This window comes from Podarcis filfolensis (genome assembly GCF_964270895.1).
Source record: "Podarcis filfolensis genome assembly, chromosome: Z".
Taxonomy (NCBI): Eukaryota; Metazoa; Chordata; class Lepidosauria; order Squamata; family Lacertidae; genus Podarcis; species Podarcis filfolensis.
This window is the reverse complement of record NC_139617.1, coordinates 8003179-8025803: the sequence shown is the minus strand read 5'-3', so window position 1 is coordinate 8025803 and position 22625 is coordinate 8003179. Positions and strand designations below refer to the sequence as shown.

The following is a 22625-nucleotide window of genomic DNA, read 5'->3' as shown; positions in this document are numbered from 1 at the left end:
TAACTTGGAAGGCAAACCTGACTCTTACTGTGGAGGAGCTGCTACACGTCATGGCACTGGTTACAGGAAACTGAAACGAAGGGAGTGTGGTCCACGTTAATTTTGTGTGAGATTCAGCTGCCTTTGACTGACACAGGGAGCTTGATATATATATAATCACCTCATTGACATTCCCTGGGAACTGAGCTGTGACTGCTCTGCAGTACAAAGCACAACAAGCTTATTACAGGGCCCCAAAGCATTTTCGAGAACATCCAAGTTATTTGTGTATCTAAAGAGGTAGGTGTGTGTGTGTCTGTTTAAGAAGGTAGGTGTCTTTTCCTCTGGCTTATATGCATGGTAAATTGTATCCACTTGAGCTGTACTTAAGGAGTGGTACCCATTTAAGTTAATAGTTGGCCATGTTCATTATTTTCATTGGGTCTACTCTGAGGAAGACTAGCACTGGATACAATTCATTACATTTCTCCTCACCTTCTAGAATTTAGATTGGAGTAAACTGCTTCTATACTTTGTAGGAAACGAGCTCCATCTCCAATAAAACAACTACTTATTTCCAATTCATGAACAAATCAATGAATTGCACCAATGAATTGCAGTCTTAGAATTCAAAGTGACAGATAATGAGATAGAGAAAGTTGTTATTATATTTTTATTTTGTTGTTATCCTTGATGATTTACATGTGGGATGATGTATTTGTTATCCTTTATGGGTTTTCAAGGAAAATTAGAAATCCTTTTTCAGCCCTCTTTGTAGGAAAAGAAAAGTATAGTTGAAAGTGGCTCTCCTAGCCTTCTGACATTTTTATTATAGCTGACTCTGAGAGGGTAAGGATTATCAGAGATCTCCCTTGCTTGAAAAAATAGCTCTGATTTTCTGCTGTCTTCAGCCTCATCTGCCTGAATCAGCCCTTTTAGACCTCATCATTAGCCCTTCCATTCCATGGTCAGCAAAGGCACAGACACAAGATCCAGGTCTGCTTTCTATCTGGCTTCAGGGACATAAGGCACTCTATTTGCAGCATGCTTACTTTTCCCCCTGCATGGTCTGGGTAATCTGTGTATGTACCTGAATGTAGGTCCCTTAGTCAATGCACAGTGCTGTCCAGGCAGCCAACTCCTATAATTAAAAAGACTCACCAGCTGGCAGGACCTGATGGATGAGCCAATACCTGAATAAGGAAAGTGTGAATTACATGACTCTACAAAGACTTTGATGCCCAATAGGGAAAGACAGAAAGTGAAAGAGAAGAGAAGAAGGAGAACAACACAACAATGGAGGAATTTACAAATTCCTCTGCTCCTAAACTGTAATACTGTCTTTATTTGTTCTTCTTCATAGGGCCTTTAATCATTATCTAACATTATTGACAAGAGTTGTTGACACTTGAACTGAGTATGTGTGTGTGTCCGAATCTGTTTCTTTCTGCTTGCCTCTTGGGGTGGGCTACTCAGTCAACAGATTGAGAAGTTCCTAATGTCCCAAGGTTGTGATGTTCTCGCAGGTTCCAGGGTAACTCCCCTTTGCCCATGTATCCCATTGGTTTCTTCTGACTTGGTACTGTTACAAAAGCCTCCAGGTTAGGACTTTACGAGAGCAACAGGTGCCCTTGACAGCTGTGTCAATTGTAACAGGGTGTCCTGCTCCTGTCAAAAAATATGACAGGGGCTCTTACTTGTGAGGCAGAGATCCTTGTTAAAGCAGAACAACGATACAACTTCAGCAGTAAGCACCGAGCTATTCGAGTTCCAGAACTTGTATAAAGCCACAAGGAGCAGAAAATAGCCCAGTCTAAAAGCCAGGACCAAGGTTGAAGAGTCACAGACAAGGTGGTTAGTGTTGTATGGAAGCTGCAGAGTTTTGCAATGCTTGTCTTGCCCAATTGTCAAGCTTTTAAACCTAGGTGAGGTGCGTTAACTTGTGAGGAGTGCAATTTCTGCAGCTATGTCTTACTTGAGGGTGTGTGCTATGTCTAAGTTGCTGTGTCTCTTCTCTTCTTGCCCTCTGAATCCTGTCCAGCTATCCTAGGCTGTGTATCAACACCCTGATTCTGGCAACACTATCTCCTCCACCAGAGGGAAAAGAGCAGCTGGAACTCCTGCCTCACCATCAAAGCCCACCTGGAGCAAGGAGGGATTCCATCTGCCAGATTCTGCTCGGCTGTTCCTCATCCACCACCACCCCTTCCACCAGCATGTGCCTGCCCTGTGGGACTCATGACCCACATGTTTTCTCCCTTGCCTGCTAGATTCTCCTTAGCCCAGATCCTGGGGCCACATAACTCCTGCACCCAAACCCAGCCCATTCCCTGGACTGCCCATAACCAAGCATTATGAGAAGCATTCCCCACATTTCTCAATCTACCCTTCCCCCAGTGAGCCAGGGTTGTGGGCCAGAAGGGCAACTCTTACTCTACCCTCCCAACAACCCTGAGAAGCAGGAAAGGAGGAGTGTGTGTGGATAGCACAAAGTGCCCCAAAGAGTGTCATGGCGAGCTGGGATTTGGACGCAGCCCTCATGGGACCAGCTCCAACATTCAAAGCTAGGCGTTGCCAACGTGGCTTCTATGGATGCTACTGTAGCCATCAGCATCCCCTCCCAGGTCCACAAAAGGTCACAGGTAATATTCCCTCAATAGTCCACATTGCAAGGGGAAAGTGGTTGTACTTCCTCTCACTTCCGGTTTGCTTTGCCTGAGCTTCTCCTGTACTGACCACACACCCTTAAACATGCCAACATTTTATTGGGTGGTGGGACTGGACCTGTTCCGTCCCGTCACTTCTTAACAGAGATGTATAAAGAGTTTCTCACTGTGAGCAAGCATGGCAGTGACTGGTGTATATAACCTTTCCTCCATTGTTGGAGTAACTTGACTGGTGATGGTGGGCACATCTGCACCTTTCTTGATCCTGCCTTTTTCTGCTCCTTCAAGATTTGGCTACTATTTTATGTTCTGCCATGCTCCTCCTCCAGAGCAGCCATTTTGTGACTGGCACCCAAAGAACTACTATTTAAATGTGTCCACTAGCACTCTTCCTAAAGGTTGCCATTCTCTGCTCCAGTATATTTTCTGGTACAAGCTGCCTAAAAGGGTGCCCTCAGACTCAGATCAGGAGGGGAAGCCTTGTTGGTGATGCCCCCAGCAAAGGCTGTCTGGTTGGTGAACCAATCCACGGCAGGGCCTTTTCGGTGTTGGGTCCCTGGGTTGTGGAATGTGAACCTGTCACCATCATTATCAACTTGCAGGAGGAATTCATAAACATTCCTGCTTACCCAGGCATTTGTTGGCTGAAGAACAGTGTTTTAATCTATTTTTGCTTTTCATGTTTTAACTGCCTATCTCTTTGCCACCCTAGGCTCCTTGTAGAGGAAGGGCAAGATATAAACATAATAATAAATCAATAAATTAATATTATCTGCAACTTCCTGACCAGAATCAACACATTATTATTATTTTAAAAAAAGAAGCAATATTATGAAGAAGCTGAGTTTGTTCACTTATCTGACAACTTCTGGAGGGGGGGAAAATAAATAAAAACAATTCAAAAGCAAACATTTCAAATATGGCGAGTCTTCCACCCCACCAGAAGGGTTGTTAATGAATTTGTTGCATGAACGCACAGACAGATTGGGAGCTAGAGCTCTGCTGGCCAGCCCAACATGGCCCTGGCACCAGAAAGCCAATTTGTTCCCATGCATTGTTTCCTCTAGAGTATGTTTCTCATCCAGAGGTGATTTTCCAATAAAATCAGCCTCAATTATTGCTAGCGCAGGAGCGACCCTGGAGGGAGGATAAGAGGCAATTCAATTGTTGGAAATGCTGCACGAAGCAAAATTAACCTTGCTGTGCTATTATCCTTTGAAACATTTAGCTAGTTTCTCCTCTTTCTTTTGTATTAGTTGACCCTAAATGGAAGTGGGGAGGAGATGAGAGGAGGGGAAGGAAATCTACATATATTTCTAACCCTACTTATTCATTATAATGTAAGGAAACACAATATAATGTTCATTCACTTTTTCATGCAAATATAAAAGTTGTTGACATAGAATTGCTAGACTTTTAAGGCATAGGTGAAAGCTTCTTGTTGAGATACACATGCAAGCAGATTTCACTGAGTAAGGCGGTGTACACACCATACATTTCAAGAGCATTTAAAGCACATGTCTTCTCCCCAGTGCTCCCCCCCCAAAAATGTTTAGGGGTACTCTCATTTTGACTCAAGAAAATCACCATTTTATAGTTCAAATCGGGAAAAATAAATACAGCAAATGGACAAAAGTACAAAGATTCACAAAATGTTTAGGGATATGTGTACCACTACGTACCCCCAGAAAAGAAATCACTGCTTCTCCCAAAGAATCCTGGGAATTTTAGCTTGCTTAAGAGTGCTGAGCACTGTAGATCTGTGAAGGGCAAACTGCAGTTCCCATGAGTCTCTGTGTTTTATGTGTGCTTTAAATGTATGGTATGTACACAATCTCGGTGTATGTGTGTGTTTGTGTGGAATAGTATTGCAATTTCAGGTGTGATTCAATGTTTCCACAAGGAAAGTCTGAGGGGGCAATCGCCTAGCAAGATCCAGCTCAGCTGGTGGCTTGCAGGATCAATTGAAGTTAAGTCCCCAACCCTGGCTCAGCAAAAGTTACGCCACTGCAAACTTGCTCATCCCAGTTTAGATGGAGCTCAGCTACCTGAGCTGAGGCCCATGAATGTCAACCAAAACAGCTGTGGCAGGGCTGGGACTGGGTGTGTGAAATTAGGCTAGATCCTAAGCCCATTCAATTTGGCCATGTGATGTCCTGAGTGAGGCCAAAATTTGATATCCAGCCCTCATGCTGCCTTCCCAAAGCTGGGTAAGGGAGTCACTGGGCTTTGAGAAGATGTGAGGTTCTAGCAGGGTCCTAGAGCTCTCATGTCTCAGCGCTTACAAATTTGGGGAAGCTGCTCCCTTTCCCTGTGCGGTAGAACTGGTCACAGTGCCCTAAATCCTTCTCTGTATGAATTAACAACCTGGCAAAAAGCACTCTTTTAAAGGATTGTTTTGCACTGCTTGGACAAAGCAGTATCCCTGCTGTTGAATGGGGTTTGGATCTGGTGCAACTTCATGTTTGCTTTACATCTGTTTCTTGTGTAACTAGTGAAGACAAACTCTTCCCTTTACTATGGGTTGTATCTAACTACGTTCTGCACAGTGTAGACCCACTGAAGTGAATGAACCCAAGTTATACATCTCCATTAATTTCAGTGGATCTACTCTGAGTAGAACTAACATGAGCTGCAACTCCATAAACTGATGGATAAACTAAATATTATGCAAAACATGTTGCAGAATATTCTGCATTTGTGAAACTATGTGCGTTAAAATGCATATATATTAGTGAAAATAGCATTGCATTATATTCAGGAATGTATTAAATTTGCGAAAAGTGCTTGCAAAAATCTGCATATGGGGCAAATTCACATACAAAAATGAGTATACTAGGAGTGAAATGAACCTAAGACTGGGAAAATGAGAAATAGGGAGAAACAGAAGTCGCTTCTTTGAGGTCTTGCAGCCTTGCCCCAACATTCTATTGTCATTGCTTTGGTCCACTTAACCCAGTTAAACACCCTTAGTGCCATTTGCTTTGCAAAACATCCTTCAAAAAACAACAGCCACCCAACTGTAGTGTAAATCAATGTCAAATTGACTAAAGCTAAGACCAAATTATCTCAGACAACCATGGCTATATTGGCCTCTGAAGCTGAGCTGGGTGGGGTGGAGAAACAATATTCAATTGATTAACTCTATTGACCATTCTTATATCTCTACTGGGAATCTTCTGATAGAAGAATGTTTTGCCTACAGTCACAAAAAGACTTGATGATCTGCTTTCTCTCCCCCCGCCTTTCTTTCTAAAATCTCTTTGCAGGAATAACAAGCGGTAAAGAAAAATAAAAAAGCTGCTGTTTCAAGAACCAAAGAAGATCCCTGCTGGATCAAGCCAAAGGCCCATCTAGTCCAACATCCTCTTCTCATAGTGGCCACCCAGGTAGCTGTGCGAAATCTGCAAGCGCAAGAGCACTCTCCCCTCCTTCGGATTCAGAGCATACTCATCATGGCTAGTAGCCATTGATAGATTTATCCTTCATAAAAACAAATTAAAGAAATACAGCAAACACAGCTTACAGTAGCAGCCAGCTTGTGCTATTGCAGTTCCAGCCAAAAAGGGGTGGTTATTTTTACCCTTAACCTTCATTACCTTGTCACAAAGAAATGGACAAGAGGTAAGGATGGCTCTCTAGTATCCTAAGTGCTCCCTGGTTAGCAAAATAATGTTGCCTATCCACGTTGCCTAGTTCCAGAGGGATACAAAGACCTATCTATATTAACAGGATTTTTATTTTAAAAAAACCCACACAACACATAGAAATATATATTAAATTAATTGGTCTGCTTGATTGTCCTGTAGAGGTTATCAAATCATTTGGAAGTACTACCAGCTTTGCAAAGTCCCCTGAGGCCTTGGGCTTTCTGTAGAAGGATCTAGCAAGGTTGAGACATGCCTGGTCATTTTTTACTGCATGAGAAGGAGCTATATGAGTGTATCCTACTATTGGATCAGAACATTTACTTGCCTACAAGACCCTAAGATTGAAGCAACTCAATGGCAAACCAAGGAGTTGTCGCAGTGCAAGAAAGCCCGGGATTCGGACTCAGAAAAAGGCAAATTCCTATGTTCCCCATACTCATTCAAACAATAGGTAAAGGTAAAAGGACCCCCTGACCCTTAGGTCCAGTCGTGACTGACTCTGGGGTTGTGGCGCTCATCTCGCTTTACTGGCCGAGGGAGCCGGCGTACAGCTTCCGGGTCATGTGGCCAGCATGACTAAGCCGCTTCTGGCGAACCAGAGCAGCGCATGGAAACGCCATTTACCTTCCCGCCAGAGTGGTACCTATTTATCTACTTGCACTTTGACGTGCTTTCGAACTCCTAGGTTGGCAGGAGCAGGGACCAAACAGCAGGAGCTCACCCCGTCGTGGGGATTCAAACTGCCGACCTTCTGATTGGCAAGTCCTAGGCTCTGTGGTTTAACTCACAGCACCACCCACGTCCCCTCATTCAAACAATAAGCCACCATAAAAACTAATTATAGAAATAGCCAATAAGTCAGCCAGCCATAAAAGCAGCAGATACTTGAAAATGAGGGATGAGATAAAGTGGCTTACTGAAATTCTCCACCATAACATAAGAGAATAAGAACAGTCTGCTCTTTCTGTCAGCAGTTGGCATTCAGAGGCATACTGCCTCCAGCATGGGAGGTAGAACATAGTCATCGGTGCTGCAGCCACTGATGTTACATCTTTCAAAAGCACAGTTTATGCTAGTTGCATACCCTCCAACATTTCTCTGATGAAAATAGGGACGTCTCATTCCATAATGATAATTTTACTATTTATACCCCACACATCTGACTGGGTTGCCCCAACTACTCTGGGCAGCTTCCAACACATATAAAAACATAATAAAACATTAAACATTTTTTTAAAAACTTCCTTATATAGGATTGTCTTCAGACAGCTCTGGGGTCAGATAACTCCATACCTTTCAACATTTCTCCAATGAAAAGTGGGACATTCCAGGATCAAATCAGAAACTGGGATGGCTTCTCTAAAAAAGGGGTGCCCCTGGAAAATAGGGACACTTGGAGGGTCTGTAGTTGAGGCTGAAGGGAATTGTAGTCCCTTTGGAGGGCACCAGGTTGGCAAGGGCTGGTTTACAGCTTTGCATGGCATGTGAAAGTGGCCAAAGAATGAAGAGGTTAACTGACTCATTTGCAGTGAAGTATTGCCCTGTTTGGGTGCCACTACCAAAAAGTCCCTGTTCCTTGCAGTGGTAGACACAGCAGCCCCCAATGCCTGAACATCCTGATCAAAGTATGTGGCCAGGTTCGAACACTACTCTAAGGAAGTCGGAGAAGTGCTTAATTTTCACATCAATCCTGATGCCGCCCCTTCAAAGAACTTCCTTTGTACTTCTGCAAAGCTTCAAAACCCAAAACCAGTGTTAAACGATTCCTTAACATTGAATGAAATCTGATTCTAGCAGACAGCCATGATGTCAGCAACATGTAAGTGCAGAGAATATTTTTTACACTAATGACAACTGAGAACCTTTCTTTCATCCACCCCCCTCCCTTTCATATTGTAGCAGATGTCAACTGTAGTTAGATTCAATTCAACTTATTAGTGCGTGGCTTTAAGCCAACAGCCATTCACATTTCCAGGAGTATACTATCACATATGTCTTAATAAGTGAACCCTGTTTTTAAAAATGTATGTGATAAGTCACATATGCTAGAAGGAATATGGGCATCTTTCACTTGTGGTGACAATGGAAGCGACTAAACACTGCTGAGCGCAGCTGAAGAAGATTAACATTCAAGGGGAATTTTTGATGATGTTTGAAAATACAACAGAAGTGACAGCATGGGGGGGGAGGGAAAGCCTTCTTCCCGCACACAAGCTGAGCCTTCATTTCTTTGTCTCATTTATACACACACACACACACACACACACACACACAAAAGGCGTGTCTTCTAGCATAGCATTTTCCTACTGCTACACTGAAGTAGTTATTATTACCAACAACAACAATCATCATCATCTTAGGGAAACCTTTGCATGTGCTTTCCAGAATGAAACTCAAGAAACTGGCCAGGTATTCTGTGGCACATTCTGGAGTGCACAATTAGTTGTCATGGGATGCTTGGACATCCTGGGCTTGGAATGCCCTCTTCTGAAAAACTCTGGAGAGTCGCTGCCAGTCAGTGTGAACAACACTGAACTAGGAACACTGAATTAGATGGACCAATGGTCTGTGAAGCAGCTCCCCATGTTTCAATGGGTTGTATTCAACCCAGTTAGAGTAGACCTGCTGAAATCAATGAACGTAAGCCAGTTATGCCCATTGGCCACACCTGCCAATGCTTTTGACCAGTCTGTCTATGCTAACAGACAGTGTGGAGGGAGGTCAGTAAAGGAAACAGAGCAGACCAATCCTTTTGTTGCCTCAGAATGCAGCAGTACAGTCAAGGGGTGGAAATGGCAAGGAGCAAGATTTCAGGTAAACATTTAGGGAAACTTCCAAGTACTGGAAAGATTTTCAACAGCAAAGGTGATGGGCTCTCTTTCATTGGAGGTATTTAAGCAGAGAGTGGGGGTCCATATATCAGAGATGCTGTAGTTGCAATCTGCATCATAAACCAGGTATGGTCCTTCAGGAATTGCTGGCTTCCATCCTTGTTGTATACCCTGAACTAGGAAGGAGTTGGACTAAATCTGGTGTCCTTAATGTTACATCCATGGGCACCTCAGACAACCCCCTGTGTCCCTCAAGGTCCCTAGCTCTCTCAATTTTAATTTTTTTTTTTAATGGGAAGGGGTCCTGAGCATCACCTTTCCCCCCTCAGAATATTTTGTGGCAACTACAACAGTTTCTTAGATTTCTAAATGTGCCTCTGAATTCAAAAACCCTGGAACAGATGACCCCCAAACACTATAGTCCTATGAATTTAATGTGCTTCACTATATCATGAAAATGTCTCCAAAGTATAAGGGTTGAAGGTTGTATTCAATGTTAACCATAGAGCAGACCCACTGAAATCAATGCATAATTAAAGTTGGTGCATCAATTCATTTGGTCTACTCTAAGTATAGTTTGGTTCGGCACAGCCTAGGTAGCTAAGTTGGTTACAGCATGATGCTGATAATGCCAGGATTGCAGGTTCAATTTCCATATGGGATGGCTGCATATTTCTGCATTGTAGGGGGTTCCTACTCTACAATTCTAAGATTCTATGAACCCAAAGTAAGGATGCACAATTCAACAAGTGACAACTCTTAGTTTTGGATACAGAAAACACTGTTTTAAATCTGATTTAAACTGACGTTTGGGATAAGTGGGGAAGCAAACAACACACATACACAACCTACTGAGAAGCTGACACACATAATTTCAGTGGTGCGTGCCCACTGAAAACTAGGGGGTTTCCCCAGCACCAACTCAATCCTGACAAAAAGCAGGAAGACTCAGGCAGCAAACTTTCCTCCAAAGAATCATGGGAACTGTAGTTTGCTAAGGATGCTGGGAAAGGTAGCTCTGTGAGGGATTAAACTGCAGTTCTTAGGATTCTTTGGGGGAAACCATGTGCTTTAAATGTATGGTGTGTAGGCAGCCACAATGAAGAGCTGTGTGTAAGCCAGGCTAGGAGAGAGAGGCATTTAGACCCCCTGGTAGAAAAAGCCTCATTAAAGAGGCTTACATTGCACTGTGAGAACTGCAGCTTTAATGGGAAAATAGTAACTTTGCACAGGTGGGTAAACTAATAAAACATATCAAAAATACCAAGCAGAATGTAATTAATATGCCTAATTTGCTCCCATGGGAACTAATTGAAGCAAAACCCAAGGATGCATTCAGAAAATATTTCAAATAGAAAGGCAACAGAGCATAAATAATACATGGAGTTGGGGAGATCTAGTCTGGCTGGTTGGCTGTCCACCTGAATCTTACTCCCTACCCCACCACCTTAAGTCTCACACTTCTGCTGGGTCCATTCGCATGATCCAAACCCCACAGAAACCATGACTACTGTGCACCACCCACTCCTTAAGACACTTCTAGGTACAGTTTGGGAGTAGATGATGCTCAAAGCACCTTCCCTTCTGTGGCTGACAGTATGTTGAAGGTGTGGGGTGGCAGTGGTAATTTTTTATCAGGACAGTGATATGTGGAGAAATTGCTCATTGCCTTTCCCTGCACACCATGGCTCTTGTCAGACCTCTCTGCAGGTGCTATTTAAAAACCACAGCAGAAATACTGCTATGAACTGAAGTAAGGTGTAGTTTGGCTCCTGCAAATCCTCTGGGAAAAGGATCTTGCTGCCGGGCTTGCATAAACTTACCCTGAGAGGCACCACAGACTTTGTGGGCTCTACATCATTATCAACAACATTAAACTATGGGGCCTCCAAAGCAATGGAGTAAATACAATCTGAGATGCCTTTGAAGCCAATGTCTGGCAGACTGCTTATCTCATCTTGCAGAGCTCTTTTCATGCACATGGGAGCATTTTCCATATGTATAAGCAACAGGCTAGGAAGGGCCCAGGCACATAGGTGCAAAATGTTATTCCCATGTGTCCTACATACTCTGTGTTATTTCCCCTCTGTCAGACCTTCCCAGAGATTGCAATTAAAAATCATAATCTTTTTAGCGTGGGCACACTCCCCCTCAAGGCTAGGAGATCTCTGCACTGAATGTGATTATAATATCATTTAGCAGCTATTCATAGATGACACATATTAATTTATGTAAACCAGGGACAACTTGGAGCCTGTAGCCATTAGTGAGCCATGGAAAATGTAAAACCTGTCCTTGTTGATCAGGGACTTTAATAAAAGAGAAAAGGCTATGACTACAGAGTAACCTGAGTCACTATGTTTTTATTGCCCAGGTGTGGGGTTTCCTTTTTTTTTTTTTTTTTTGCTTGAAGTTCATTAAACCTGATTTTTTTCTCTCAAAGGGATATTAAAAATAACTTACTTTACAGGAATGTTTCGAGGCTTTGTCTTCTCTGCAGTCTATAAAAATAGGAAAGTGAAAGAGCAGTTAGTTAATCTTAGCAAGAGCAGGTAAACCCAAGATATTTTCTTAAGACACACACACACACACACACACACCAGCATATTTCTGAGAACTGCAAATGAATATGCACAATATTGTACTGGAAGCCTCCATAATTAAGCAGGAAGCACAGCAAGAGAAACAACTGTTTATCGCTTTTAATGGGTTAGTGGTGCTGAAGACTGGTAGAAAAATTGCAACACCACAGAACTTCAGAGAGGCAGATGGTAAAGCGATGGCATGAATGCTGGGGATCTCACAGTGGCATCCATTACACGTGCAGTCGCCACTGGGGAGCAGCTTCTGTGGTGTAACCTTAATGTGGCCACAAGGACAGAGTGGATTGTGGAGCCCTTTCCAATGCTATTTGTACCCCACTGGGAGGAATGGCACTAGCTGGGTAACAGAGACGTCTGTAATCACCTTTGCTCCTGTGACCATGGTAATGAATGCAGGACCATAGAGTGCGGTGCTCACCAGAAGCATCTCCCATACAAGCTTGGATTACTTGTGAATTGAGTCTCTCTCAAGATCCTGGCTAATCTGTGTCTGCCAGTCAAACAATGCACATATTTTAACCAGAAGCTGGGGCAAAGTACACATAGCACTGAACTTCTGGAGCTCTGTTATCTGAAAATGGGTCAAACTGACATACGGTTCAGAAGGTTGCATGCATGTGCAGCAGCTGCCAGCACCTTAACACATTTGTTGAAATGGCTAAACCATGTGAAGACATATAGATTTCTTTGTGCCTAGGCCTGAGAATATGTTTAGGCATTATGTCAAATATAATGAGGTGAGGTGGGCTCAAAACCCCCAGGAATGTGACTTTGCTGTCCTGCTGAGTAGGGGCAGACTTGAATGCAAAGGACTTGGACAAAGGGGTGTTAAATTCTGTAGAGTGAAGGAAAAAGTCAAAACCAAGACACTTCAAGGCATAGCTATCAACGTTTCCCTTTTTGTAAGGGAAATTCCCTTATTCCAAACAGGATTCCTCGCAAGAAAAGGGAAAAGTTGACAGCTATGCTTCAAGGGGCTTGATTGATACCATGGCAATTAGGGGTTTGCTTGTTTTTAAATCATCCCAAATCCACAGCTTCTCCTTGAGTTCCTTTACATGGCTAAAATTTGCACAACAAATAGTCAGCCTAGGGGAGCTCATTCCCACTGGAGGCCACCAACCTGGATGGCTTTAAAAGATGATTGAACAAGTTAATGGAGGATAAGACTATCGGTGGGTACTAGCCATAATAGGTATGCTCTGCCTGCAGCTGTGGAGGCAGTAATGCTTCTGAATGCTAGTTGCTGGAAACCACAGGAGGGGGAAATGCTCTTGTGCTAAGGTCCTGTGAGAGTTTCCTCTGGGCATTTGGGTGGCCCCTGTGAAAGCAGGGTAGTGGACGGGTCATTGGCCATTCTTATGTTCTTATTTCGTATCAAGAATCTAAACATAATAAAACTTTTTAAATCTGGGTCAAAATGGTGTCCACATCTCCATTCACCTTTGGCTGTGATGGATTTCATGCCTGCATGAGAGAACGGGATTGTGGACTTGTGCTTGTATGAGTTTGACTGTGAACAGACTGACTTAATCATCCTCTCCCTCCTGATTAAATGTTTTTGAAAAATCTTTCAGCAAAAATTCCAGTCATCAATACTCTAGAAATTCAGATAAACAGACACACAGTTTAATAGTCTGAAGTTACATATTATTAGCCAACAACACTATATGTGTGTGGGGGGGGGGGGGCTAACTGAAAGCCAGTGGGACTCACTTTCAAATAGAAATGCATAGAATTGCACTCTTCAAGTTTTTTAATGCTTTTTAAAAATTAGATTTTATGGTCATCACAAATTGGCACAGATCTAACAAACCAGGAAGTAAATTTGTTTAGAATTATTACAGCAACTGAGAAATTAACTTCATCTTAGCTACTGTCAGTCTTAAACAATGAGATCAGAAGAATTATATCTATCATGGCAGAATAGATTCTTTCTCCAAAGCTATTTTTTATTAGCCATCAACAGAAAAAGGCAAGATGGGATGACCAAATGTTCAGATCAATTTCCTCCTGTGAAACCTTTAAGAAAACACACTCCAAATCTTCTAAATGAGTAACTATCCAGGCCTCTTGGCCTGCACTGTCTCAGATTCAGAGGCTGGTTCCAGTTTATTGCTGAATCCATTGATCTGTATACAGTCCATTTATCATTCATGAAAAGAGCTGGTGATCTTCACAGTATATTAGAAGAAACAACTCAGATCATCTGTCAACGGCCCTCTTATTTCTGTTTCCCTCTCCGCAGGGATTTCATCTCCATCCATTCTTCTTGAATTAAAATGTTGCTAAGCAACACAGCTGGGGGCACGGATGGCAGAATGGCTAGAGTCTATCAAGCTGTTTAAGCTGTTGGAGATTTTAGTGGTAATGTCGTTCATATGTGTGTGAGATATATATATATATATATATATGTGTGTGTGTGTGTGTGTGTGTGTGTGTATACACACACACACACACACACACATACATATTTTGATGGCATAATCTGCTGCTTCTGAATTTTCTACCTATATAATGTGCCATATGTCTGTGGGCTTCTCAATGTCCCTCTTCTCGTCAACTGCTTTCTCAGTGGAGATGGGAAAAAGCTATCAGGAAGTTGACAGTAGTGATGGGTGTGGGGATGTTTAGGGAGGCAGGAGAGGATATATTATTTTATTATATCCTTCCTAACTTGCGTCAGAAAGTTCTATAACTTAGCAGAGTTGTTAAACAACTCCCCTTTTAAATTACACAGTGGTTTGCTAGCTGCAGGCTCATCTAAGCATCACTATTTAGGATTCCTGGTGAGATCCCTTTTTATATCCCTCCTCAAAGAATAGACACGACCATCTGATTAAAGTTAACATAAAACTAGTTTGCTTACAACCATCCAGTTGCCCTGAAGGCAGACTTAATTTACAGAACAACATATAACTATGTGAACTATCCCATAAGGGAAATACTCTCAAGTGACTGTGACTCAGCAGTCACTTCTCCTAACTCTTAGGAACACAAAAATGGAGAACAAGAAGAGCAGAACATGGAGGCTGTGTGCTCCTGTCCAAGAACAGGCCACACCCACATTAAATCACATGCAAAGGAAGTCTGTCCCAGCTCAGGAGGAACTAGCAAGTTTTCTCCTGAGTGATACAAAGCATTCGCCAGCATATGCATTGTAGGAATGTTGTATTTGACTGCAATACGTTTTTACATCCCACATACCCCTTCTCAGGCAATACAACATTTACAAAAGTAAACAACTTTAATCAACCACCCAGAGTCCCAGCTTGACACTTAGATTCTGGAAACTCTCTCTTGGCAGGGGCTTTGTCAGGATATCAGCAGTCAACTCTTTGGTGTTGCAATAAGAGAGTTCCACAAGTCCACTCTGAATCATTTTGCGAATGTAGTGGTACTTTAGGCCAATGTATTTCATTCTTGTGTGGAACTTCTCACTCAGAGATAGCTTCATGCCACTCTGATTGTCCTCTAGCAGCTTAACAGGTACCTTGCTCACCAACCCAAAGTCCTTAATGAGTTGATCCAGCCAGGAAACCTCTCTGCACGCTTCTGTAGCTGCAACATAATCTGCTTCTATGGAACATAATGCTACACAGTTCTGTTTATAACTACCCCATGCAACAAGTCCATTCCCTACACACCACAACAGAACTCCATAGCTGAGGGAAAGTTTAGATCCATCATGGAGATGGCAAGATGCACGTTAAAGGATGCATCCCTGTCACAGAAGCTGTGGCCAGATGCAGCAAACACAGCCGTGTATCTCCAGAACCAAGGGAGCTAAATGCACACCTTTCAAACTTTGGCATGGGAGAGTTCCCAACCTGTCACACATACGTGTGTTTGGAAGTCTATGTTACTACCATGTCCCCAAAGAACATAGATACAAGCTTGACTCCAGGGCACAAGCAGGTATCCTTGTGGGGTACACCTCTGGAGGCAAGGGATAAATAATTTTGGACTTACAAACTGGTAAGACAAGTGTGCACCATGCAGTTTATTTTGATGAACTCAGCAAAGCTGACACTAAAAATAGTGTTGTGGACTTTTCTGAGCAGCCAGAAAAGGTTCAAGAACGAGAAAGCAATCATTTGAGTTTGTGGAATCTTGTGGCCTCAAGGTGTGTCCACCAAGGGTAAGCACCTCTGATCCCAATGCCAGCAGCCAGTTGACAAGTCCCTTTCCCTCTGCCAAAATGTCTAGGGTCGGCTCAAGACATTTTGCAGTCTGAAGTGAAGGACGTTCCCTACCGTACGTGAAAAAGTTGGCTGAATCAACATTGGCAAGGGGATGGTATCCTCTGCTGCATCTGAGGCCAGGCCAGGTGGCACAGCTCTGTTCTCCAGCAGACTGGAAGCCTTAGGCACATGAAGAGGGGCTACTATTGTTGCTTCCTTCCTGCACAGTATGTACTACCTGAGGTGGCCATCTCTGCCTAATGGTAGGGCTGGCTCTGACATGATTGCTTATCCCAGACAAACTTGAACAAAACCAAAGGGATGATATAAAAGAGGCAGCAGGTGTAGGCAACGTGGCCACAGATAGGCGGAATGAAGGGAGCACTACCAGAGGGAAGCTAAGACAAGGCTAGTTGGCAAATGGGAGCCATTTTGAGATGCGAAGGAAAAAAAATGTGCTGATGTTTAAGGCCATGCATACACATACACCCCAGTTTGGATTATTGCACAGCCTGATTAAAGTTCTGTGGAACTCAAAAGTGTACCCCATATTTTGTGATAGGAACATAGGAAGTTGCCTCCTACTGGGTCACACTGTTAGGGTCCATCTGGCTCATGCTGCCTGCATTTACTGGCAGAAACTCTCCAGCATTTCACGTATAAGGTATCCTCCCCAGCCCTGGAGATGCTGGGCATTGTGAAAAGCAGATATTCTGCCACTGAGCTACAACTCTGCCCAACTCTGGTTTAATCTGTTGGTTAGTTTAATAAATATATTGCCTTAATAAGGGTTTTTGGAGTCTCTCTTAGGGTCCAAAAGATCTCCCTTTCCCTTTTTGTGTCTATTCTCTTCAGTTTTGCTATGCAGTTTCTTATTGTTACTAGGATAGATTTCATTATTTCTGCTGCTCCTTTATAGAGTCTGGCGTTTTATGGTTTATTGAAATGCTGATGTCATGTTCATTGAAATGAAATGTTACAGGATTGTTTATTAAAACACTGCTATTAAAAATGCAGATATGGATATCATGAAGTGGACTCTAGCACACAAATGCGTATTATATCATAATAGTCTTTAAGGTTGCACAGGACTCTTTGTTGCTGATTTGGGGCTTATTGAAAGCTTTCTGGAAATGCTGACATTACATTTTGGAATAAAATTGTCACTATTGTTTTGCTGCATTTTTATTTTCTGAGCATTGCAAAGATGCCATTTTTTTGTGACAAGGCAGCACACAAGTTTAAAATAGTAACAGCTAGTGGGAAGTGCCCAGCACTGCCCAGAAATTCAAATAACAAAATAACAACAAGAAAAATTGTTTGGTGATTTTATTTCAAGAGTTGTCTAAATGCATAGAGAAGAAATAGACAAGCGATTTCCTAAAATATATAGTAGAGGAGTGCCTGGAGCTGGCCATGCTTTTTTTTTAATTAAAGAAACTCTCAAATTTTGTGATTTTTAAATGGATAGTGTAATTTGTGAGTTCAGATCTTTCACGCCAAAAACTGGGAAAAGTCATTCTAAAGTAACAGTTTAGTCTACCAGCTTGATTTAAAATGGAGTCCAGCATGAAAACATCAATGTTGACGCGCACCGACACTACAGGAATCCTTGTGCCAAGTTTGGTGACAACATATCAAGACATTGTTAAACCTATTCCAAGCTCCAAAACTACACTGTCCACTTTAAAATTACAATTTTTTTTGCTTCCTGAAAGTACTTAGGCAGTGCTGGGACTCCCCACTAGTAAAGAAACAAATAGAAAATCTGGCAACTATGAGGAATACTGAAATCAAAGCACCATTCATTGATGCTTCATTGAGTACACGTTGCATTTGAATGCAAAAATACCGTACACTGTATGAAAACATGTTGTATGCAGCAGGTTTGTCAATTAGAGATAATTATTATTCTCTGATCAGGGGAAAAATGCGTTATTTTCTTAATCTCTCTTTTTGTAGCCAACATCCTTTGAAATATGCATCTTTGCTGTAACATCATTATAAGAAAATACTGTCTCCAAATTAGTCCCTTCTCTCACCCAGTTCTCTTTCTTGGGATAGCTAGCTATTGACACAAATTGTCTGCATTGAGTAGTTCTCTCTGCTTTGATAATTAACTTTTGATCATTACTGACTTTAATGGTTCTAGTCTAATATTGTCATAGTTATCCTCCTCAATTACTTTAGCACTCATCACCTTTAATCTTTGAACAAAATGATCTCACTGAACCTCCATCAGCTTGACTACAGAGTTAATAATTTCTGCTTCTCGTCTTCCTGGCTAAGTTTGATTTGTCTGAGACGTGATGTGAACTTTTGATTATTAATTTAAAGGATTTCAGATGCCTTGCTTGCTCTTTCTCTCAGTTGGGATATTTGTTCAACCTACATAAATGTAGACTTAGCAAGGGTTCCACCCCCCCGGCAATTAATAATGATTTCTGTGCTTCTGTTTTTATTTAAATGAAGCTGGAAGGAGGTTTCTAAACACTCCCAAGTACTCAAAGGCCCAGTTGTCACTGAAGACATATAGCTCTATCTGGGCAGCACCACCTTAAGAAGCAGGTGGGAGTTATATCTATCTACCATTACGATGGCAGAGTCTCTTATCACGCAAGCTGTTTCACTGTACTCTTTTTGGTACCTGCTAAAAACATTTTTGTTTAAGCAAGCCATTCCAGGTATGTACAACAATGACATACATTCTAATCTATTTTTTTTAACTTATTGAAGATTTATTTATTTTTAAATGTTTTAAATAGCTGTTTTGAACTGTTCTTTTTTACTGGTAATTTTATTATTTCATTCTTTTTGTAATCCCTTTGAAGTTTCATTACAATCCGGGGTAAATTTCTCTCTCTCTCTCTCTCTAGCATCTGGTGAGTTTGGGCAGTGCCATGCCATTGTCCTTCCAACAGTAGAGTTACTGCCATTTACTATGATGGTACCAAGATGGTGGAAAGCAGGAACAGGCAGTGGTGCACCAGCAATGGGTGCACCAGCAGAACCAGCATGAAGCCAGCTCCAAGTTTGTTATCACCCTACCCTGCCCCTGTGCCATCATGGTACCAACCCAGTACAGTGGTACCTCAGGTTACATACGCTTCAGGTTACAGACTCCACTAACCCAGAAATATTACCTTGGGTTAAGAACTTTGCTTCAGGATGAGAACAGAAATCGTGCTCCGGCGGCGCAGCAGCAGCGGGAGGCCCCATTAGCCAAAGTGGTGCTTCAGGTTAAGAACAGTTTCAGGTTAAAAACGGACCTCCGGAACGAATTATGTACTTAACCCGAGATACCACTGTAACTGGAATTCAGTTCCGGCACCTCTCTGGTGGGCACCATTGCCATTATACGCAAACAAGGGGAGGCGTTCATGGTTCCAACACCTCTTTTTCCTAGAAAAATAGCACTGCCCATTCATGCTGACACCTTGCTTCCTTCATGTCTGCCTGCCTCCCAGATTGATACTGGGCCACATTCAAGGTTCTTGTGTTAATGCACAAAGCCTTAAACACCTCGGGAACGCTAAACAACTGATCCCTTCTGCTTTACTTTGATCATTGAGATCTCCTCTGATGAGGCACTTCTGGTGTTTCCCCACATCTCTGAGTTTCGGATGCCCTTTGCTGGGGACTGAGCCCTGCCTCTGTGGTGGGCCCTGCCCTGAGGAACTCCTTTCCAGTACGGCTGGGAAGAAATCAGACAGAATCCTGAAAATGGTGTTATTCAGACAGGCTTTTGAAGCACAATTTCCTTTTTCCTGACCAGTATTTATTGATGTTCTTATTGATCTTACTGCAATTTTGAATGTTATACACGGCCTCGCTGTAATATTATGAAAACACAGCCTATAAATATCTAAATAAATATCTGCAGCCCTGGCATGACAGGGAGAAGACGTACGCCAAATCCCTTCACCATGGGGCATCTAATTTCCCATGTGCTGTTAATTGTTTTGGAACAGAGGCCTATTCCGTGATGGCAGAGACTTCCTGTAGCCTGAAGTGGCACAGCTCAGTCATGGTTTCACAGCCTCAGGAAGAACAAGGTCTGAGAGGGGAGATCATACTGTGAAGGACAGAAATGGAATTGAAAGAGCCTAAAGTGGACCCTTAGGACATTAAGAGGGTTACATCATGTGGCTGCCGCTAATTTTGAGTCTGAAAATGTACATTAAGATAATTAAAGGTAATTGGAAAATGGAGAGCAGATTGAGGCGGACAATTTCACCACTTCACTTTGTAATTTCCTTATGATTTTTATACTCATGGCTATATCCCCTAGAATGTGCCATGTGATTGAAATGTCACATGTATCATCAGTATGTCAGGGTAGGATTTGCTGCGATGCTGCAGTCATTTTGTAACATAGCATGTGCTTCCTGGAGATAGATATATATATATATATATATATATATATATATATATATATATATATATATAAAATTTTGTCCAGTTTGTCAGCAAGGAGTTCAAAGCAACATATGCAGTTCTTCTGCTCCCCTGTTATCCTCCCCTGTTATCCTATGAGGTAGCTTAGGCTGAGAGACTATGACAAGTGCTGGCAATACGATAATCTCTCTCCATTTTTGATCCTGTCTTTACGGAGATCTGTGAAATTACTGGCCAACACCTACAAGAGACAAGTGAGCTAGCCAGGCTGAATTTATTTCATGGTGAAAACTTGAATGTTTGCTTTAAATCATTAATTGAATATTTACAGGTGGTGGCCAAGGTTGGTGACTGCCACATTCTGGAAGGGATTGGAAGGGGCAACTCTTATGACATAGTGTCAAATGGTGTGGCAGATTGCTTTAAACCTTACAAAAAAAAACCTTACAAACAGCAGAATGACACTGTTTTGTTATGAATATGAACAACATGGATAATTGACACTATCCTACAGCATATTAAATCTTTTGACTGGTTTGATTTCTGATACTGTTTTTTTTATTGCATTGGATTCTTCCTTTTCTTTGATTGGTTATATAATATGGCTATATTCTGTGCAGCAGCATAGTTATTAAAGCAGTAGGAGTTTTTGTTGTTGCATATGTGTTGTTGTTTAAACATTAAGAAGAAAAGCTTTCTATATCTATATAAAATGCTAGTATTTGTGCCCCAGTTTCTAGCATTCTTCTTACACAGCAATACTTCCTGCATCATGGAACTCTTTAAAAAAACAAACAAACCATGTCATACTAAATTACATTCAAACTAGTGGACATGGGGTGGCAACTGCATCCTTCTGTTCCCACATGATTTACCCATGAAAATGGCGAGAGAGAACTGTATGCCACAATGCAGCCCTGAATTCCATCCCATCATTTTCGAGTCTAACCAGGTTGATTCCCCCCCTGTCCCTGAAAGCAATTCACACAGAAATGAGCACTAAACTTCCACTAGGTTTTCCTAGGATTGCAGAAATGGTTTTATTCTGAGTGAGAGATATCATTAACTGCAAATAAATAACAGGCAAGGGAAGATCTGGAAAATGAAAGAATGTGCTGCCCGAATGCAGTCTAAGTGTCCTAGCTATACCATTCCAACCAACCAATCCTTCTTTCCCATAAAACTATATTTATAAAGGGCAGTTCAAGACTGATGATTGCCATCACGATTGTATCCTGCCCTTCCACAATGAAGGTCAAGGTGGCATATACAGGGGCATTATTTCACTTGATCCTCACAATAAATCTTGTGATCTATGTTAGGCCAACAGATGGATGTACAGAATCACAGATGAGTAGAATCTGAACCCAGATCTCTGTGCGCCAAGTCCCAACAGCTTTTCCACTGTTACATTGGTTCTTGAGTCAGGTAGGTAGCCGTGTTGGTCTGACACAGTAACTGAAGAAGTGTGCATGCACACAAAAGCTTATTCCCAGAACAAACGTAGTTGGTCTCAAAGGTGCTACTGGACAATGTGTTTTTTGTTTTTTTAAAATTGGATTTTGAGGATAGTTTCAGTGACCCAGCTGTGCTGACTTTATGGGAATTCTGGAAGGCCCTTTGCAGTCAAAGCAATGAGAAAATGACCCTCACGCCCTTTGGCATTCAGGGAAACTGGTACAGTGCAGTGACTGAGAGTTGCTCCTGCAAGATGGTGCCCCCAGCTCAGTGCATTGTCTCCCGAGGAAAATATCAGCCCTTACCCTAATCTCCTGTGACAAGAAGCTGGCAACTTTGCATCTGGGAGTCTGAGTGTCACGGTTTAGGTCAGCCTTTCCCTGAGGGTGATGCAAAGGCTGTTTATCAAAAGACTGCATTTGTAACAATGGCTCTCGTCTCCTGTGTCTCATATATTCAACATTCTCCCCATGCCTACATCTTCCATACAGAAAAATCGTTATTTAGGACATGTGTTTTCTAGAGAAAATACACACATCTCTAGCTGAGAAGCTGGTACCTGATTAATTTAACACTCATCTTGCTGTTAATTATAAGGTTGTTAAGGACTGCGGGATTGGATCTGACCAGGACCCATCTATACCAGCATTCTGTCAAATAAGATGCCTCTCAGTTGCTCTAGAAAAGGTCTACTCTCTTTATTTGTCTGAAGCATTCTGTAGTCAGACTGCCTATGAAGGTTCATATTCTATATAATGATTTGGAACTTTTTTCAGTCCAGGAGCCAAATTTACTTCTGGGATTTACATGTCAGTGGTAGGTAGGAACAGAGAAAAGAATTGATTCAGTTTGCTTT

At 42.1% G+C, this 22625-nt stretch overlaps 2 protein-coding genes across 14 annotated transcripts in view; one reads left to right on the top strand and one right to left on the bottom strand.

The window, feature by feature from the left end:
- The window catches only part of LOC310754116 (AF4/FMR2 family member 2-like), a 37598-nt gene extending 31433 nt beyond the window's left edge, over window positions 1-6165 (top strand). For both annotated transcript variants that reach the window (XM_083595683.1, XM_083595682.1), the window contains exon 5: window positions 5915-6165. In XM_083595683.1, the coding sequence (XP_083451809.1) occupies window positions 5915-5920 (6 nt within the window). In that variant the 3' untranslated portion in view covers window positions 5921-6165. The remainder of the gene's footprint in view (window positions 1-5914) is intronic.
- AFF2 (ALF transcription elongation factor 2) overlaps window positions 1-22625 on the bottom strand; it is a 386246-nt gene that overhangs the window by 65374 nt on the left and 298247 nt on the right. For all 12 annotated transcript variants that reach the window (XM_083595537.1, XM_083595543.1, XM_083595532.1 and 9 more), the window contains one exon: window positions 11590-11627. In XM_083595537.1, coding sequence (XP_083451663.1) covers window positions 11590-11627 — 38 coding nt within the window. The remainder of the gene's footprint in view (window positions 1-11589; window positions 11628-22625) is intronic.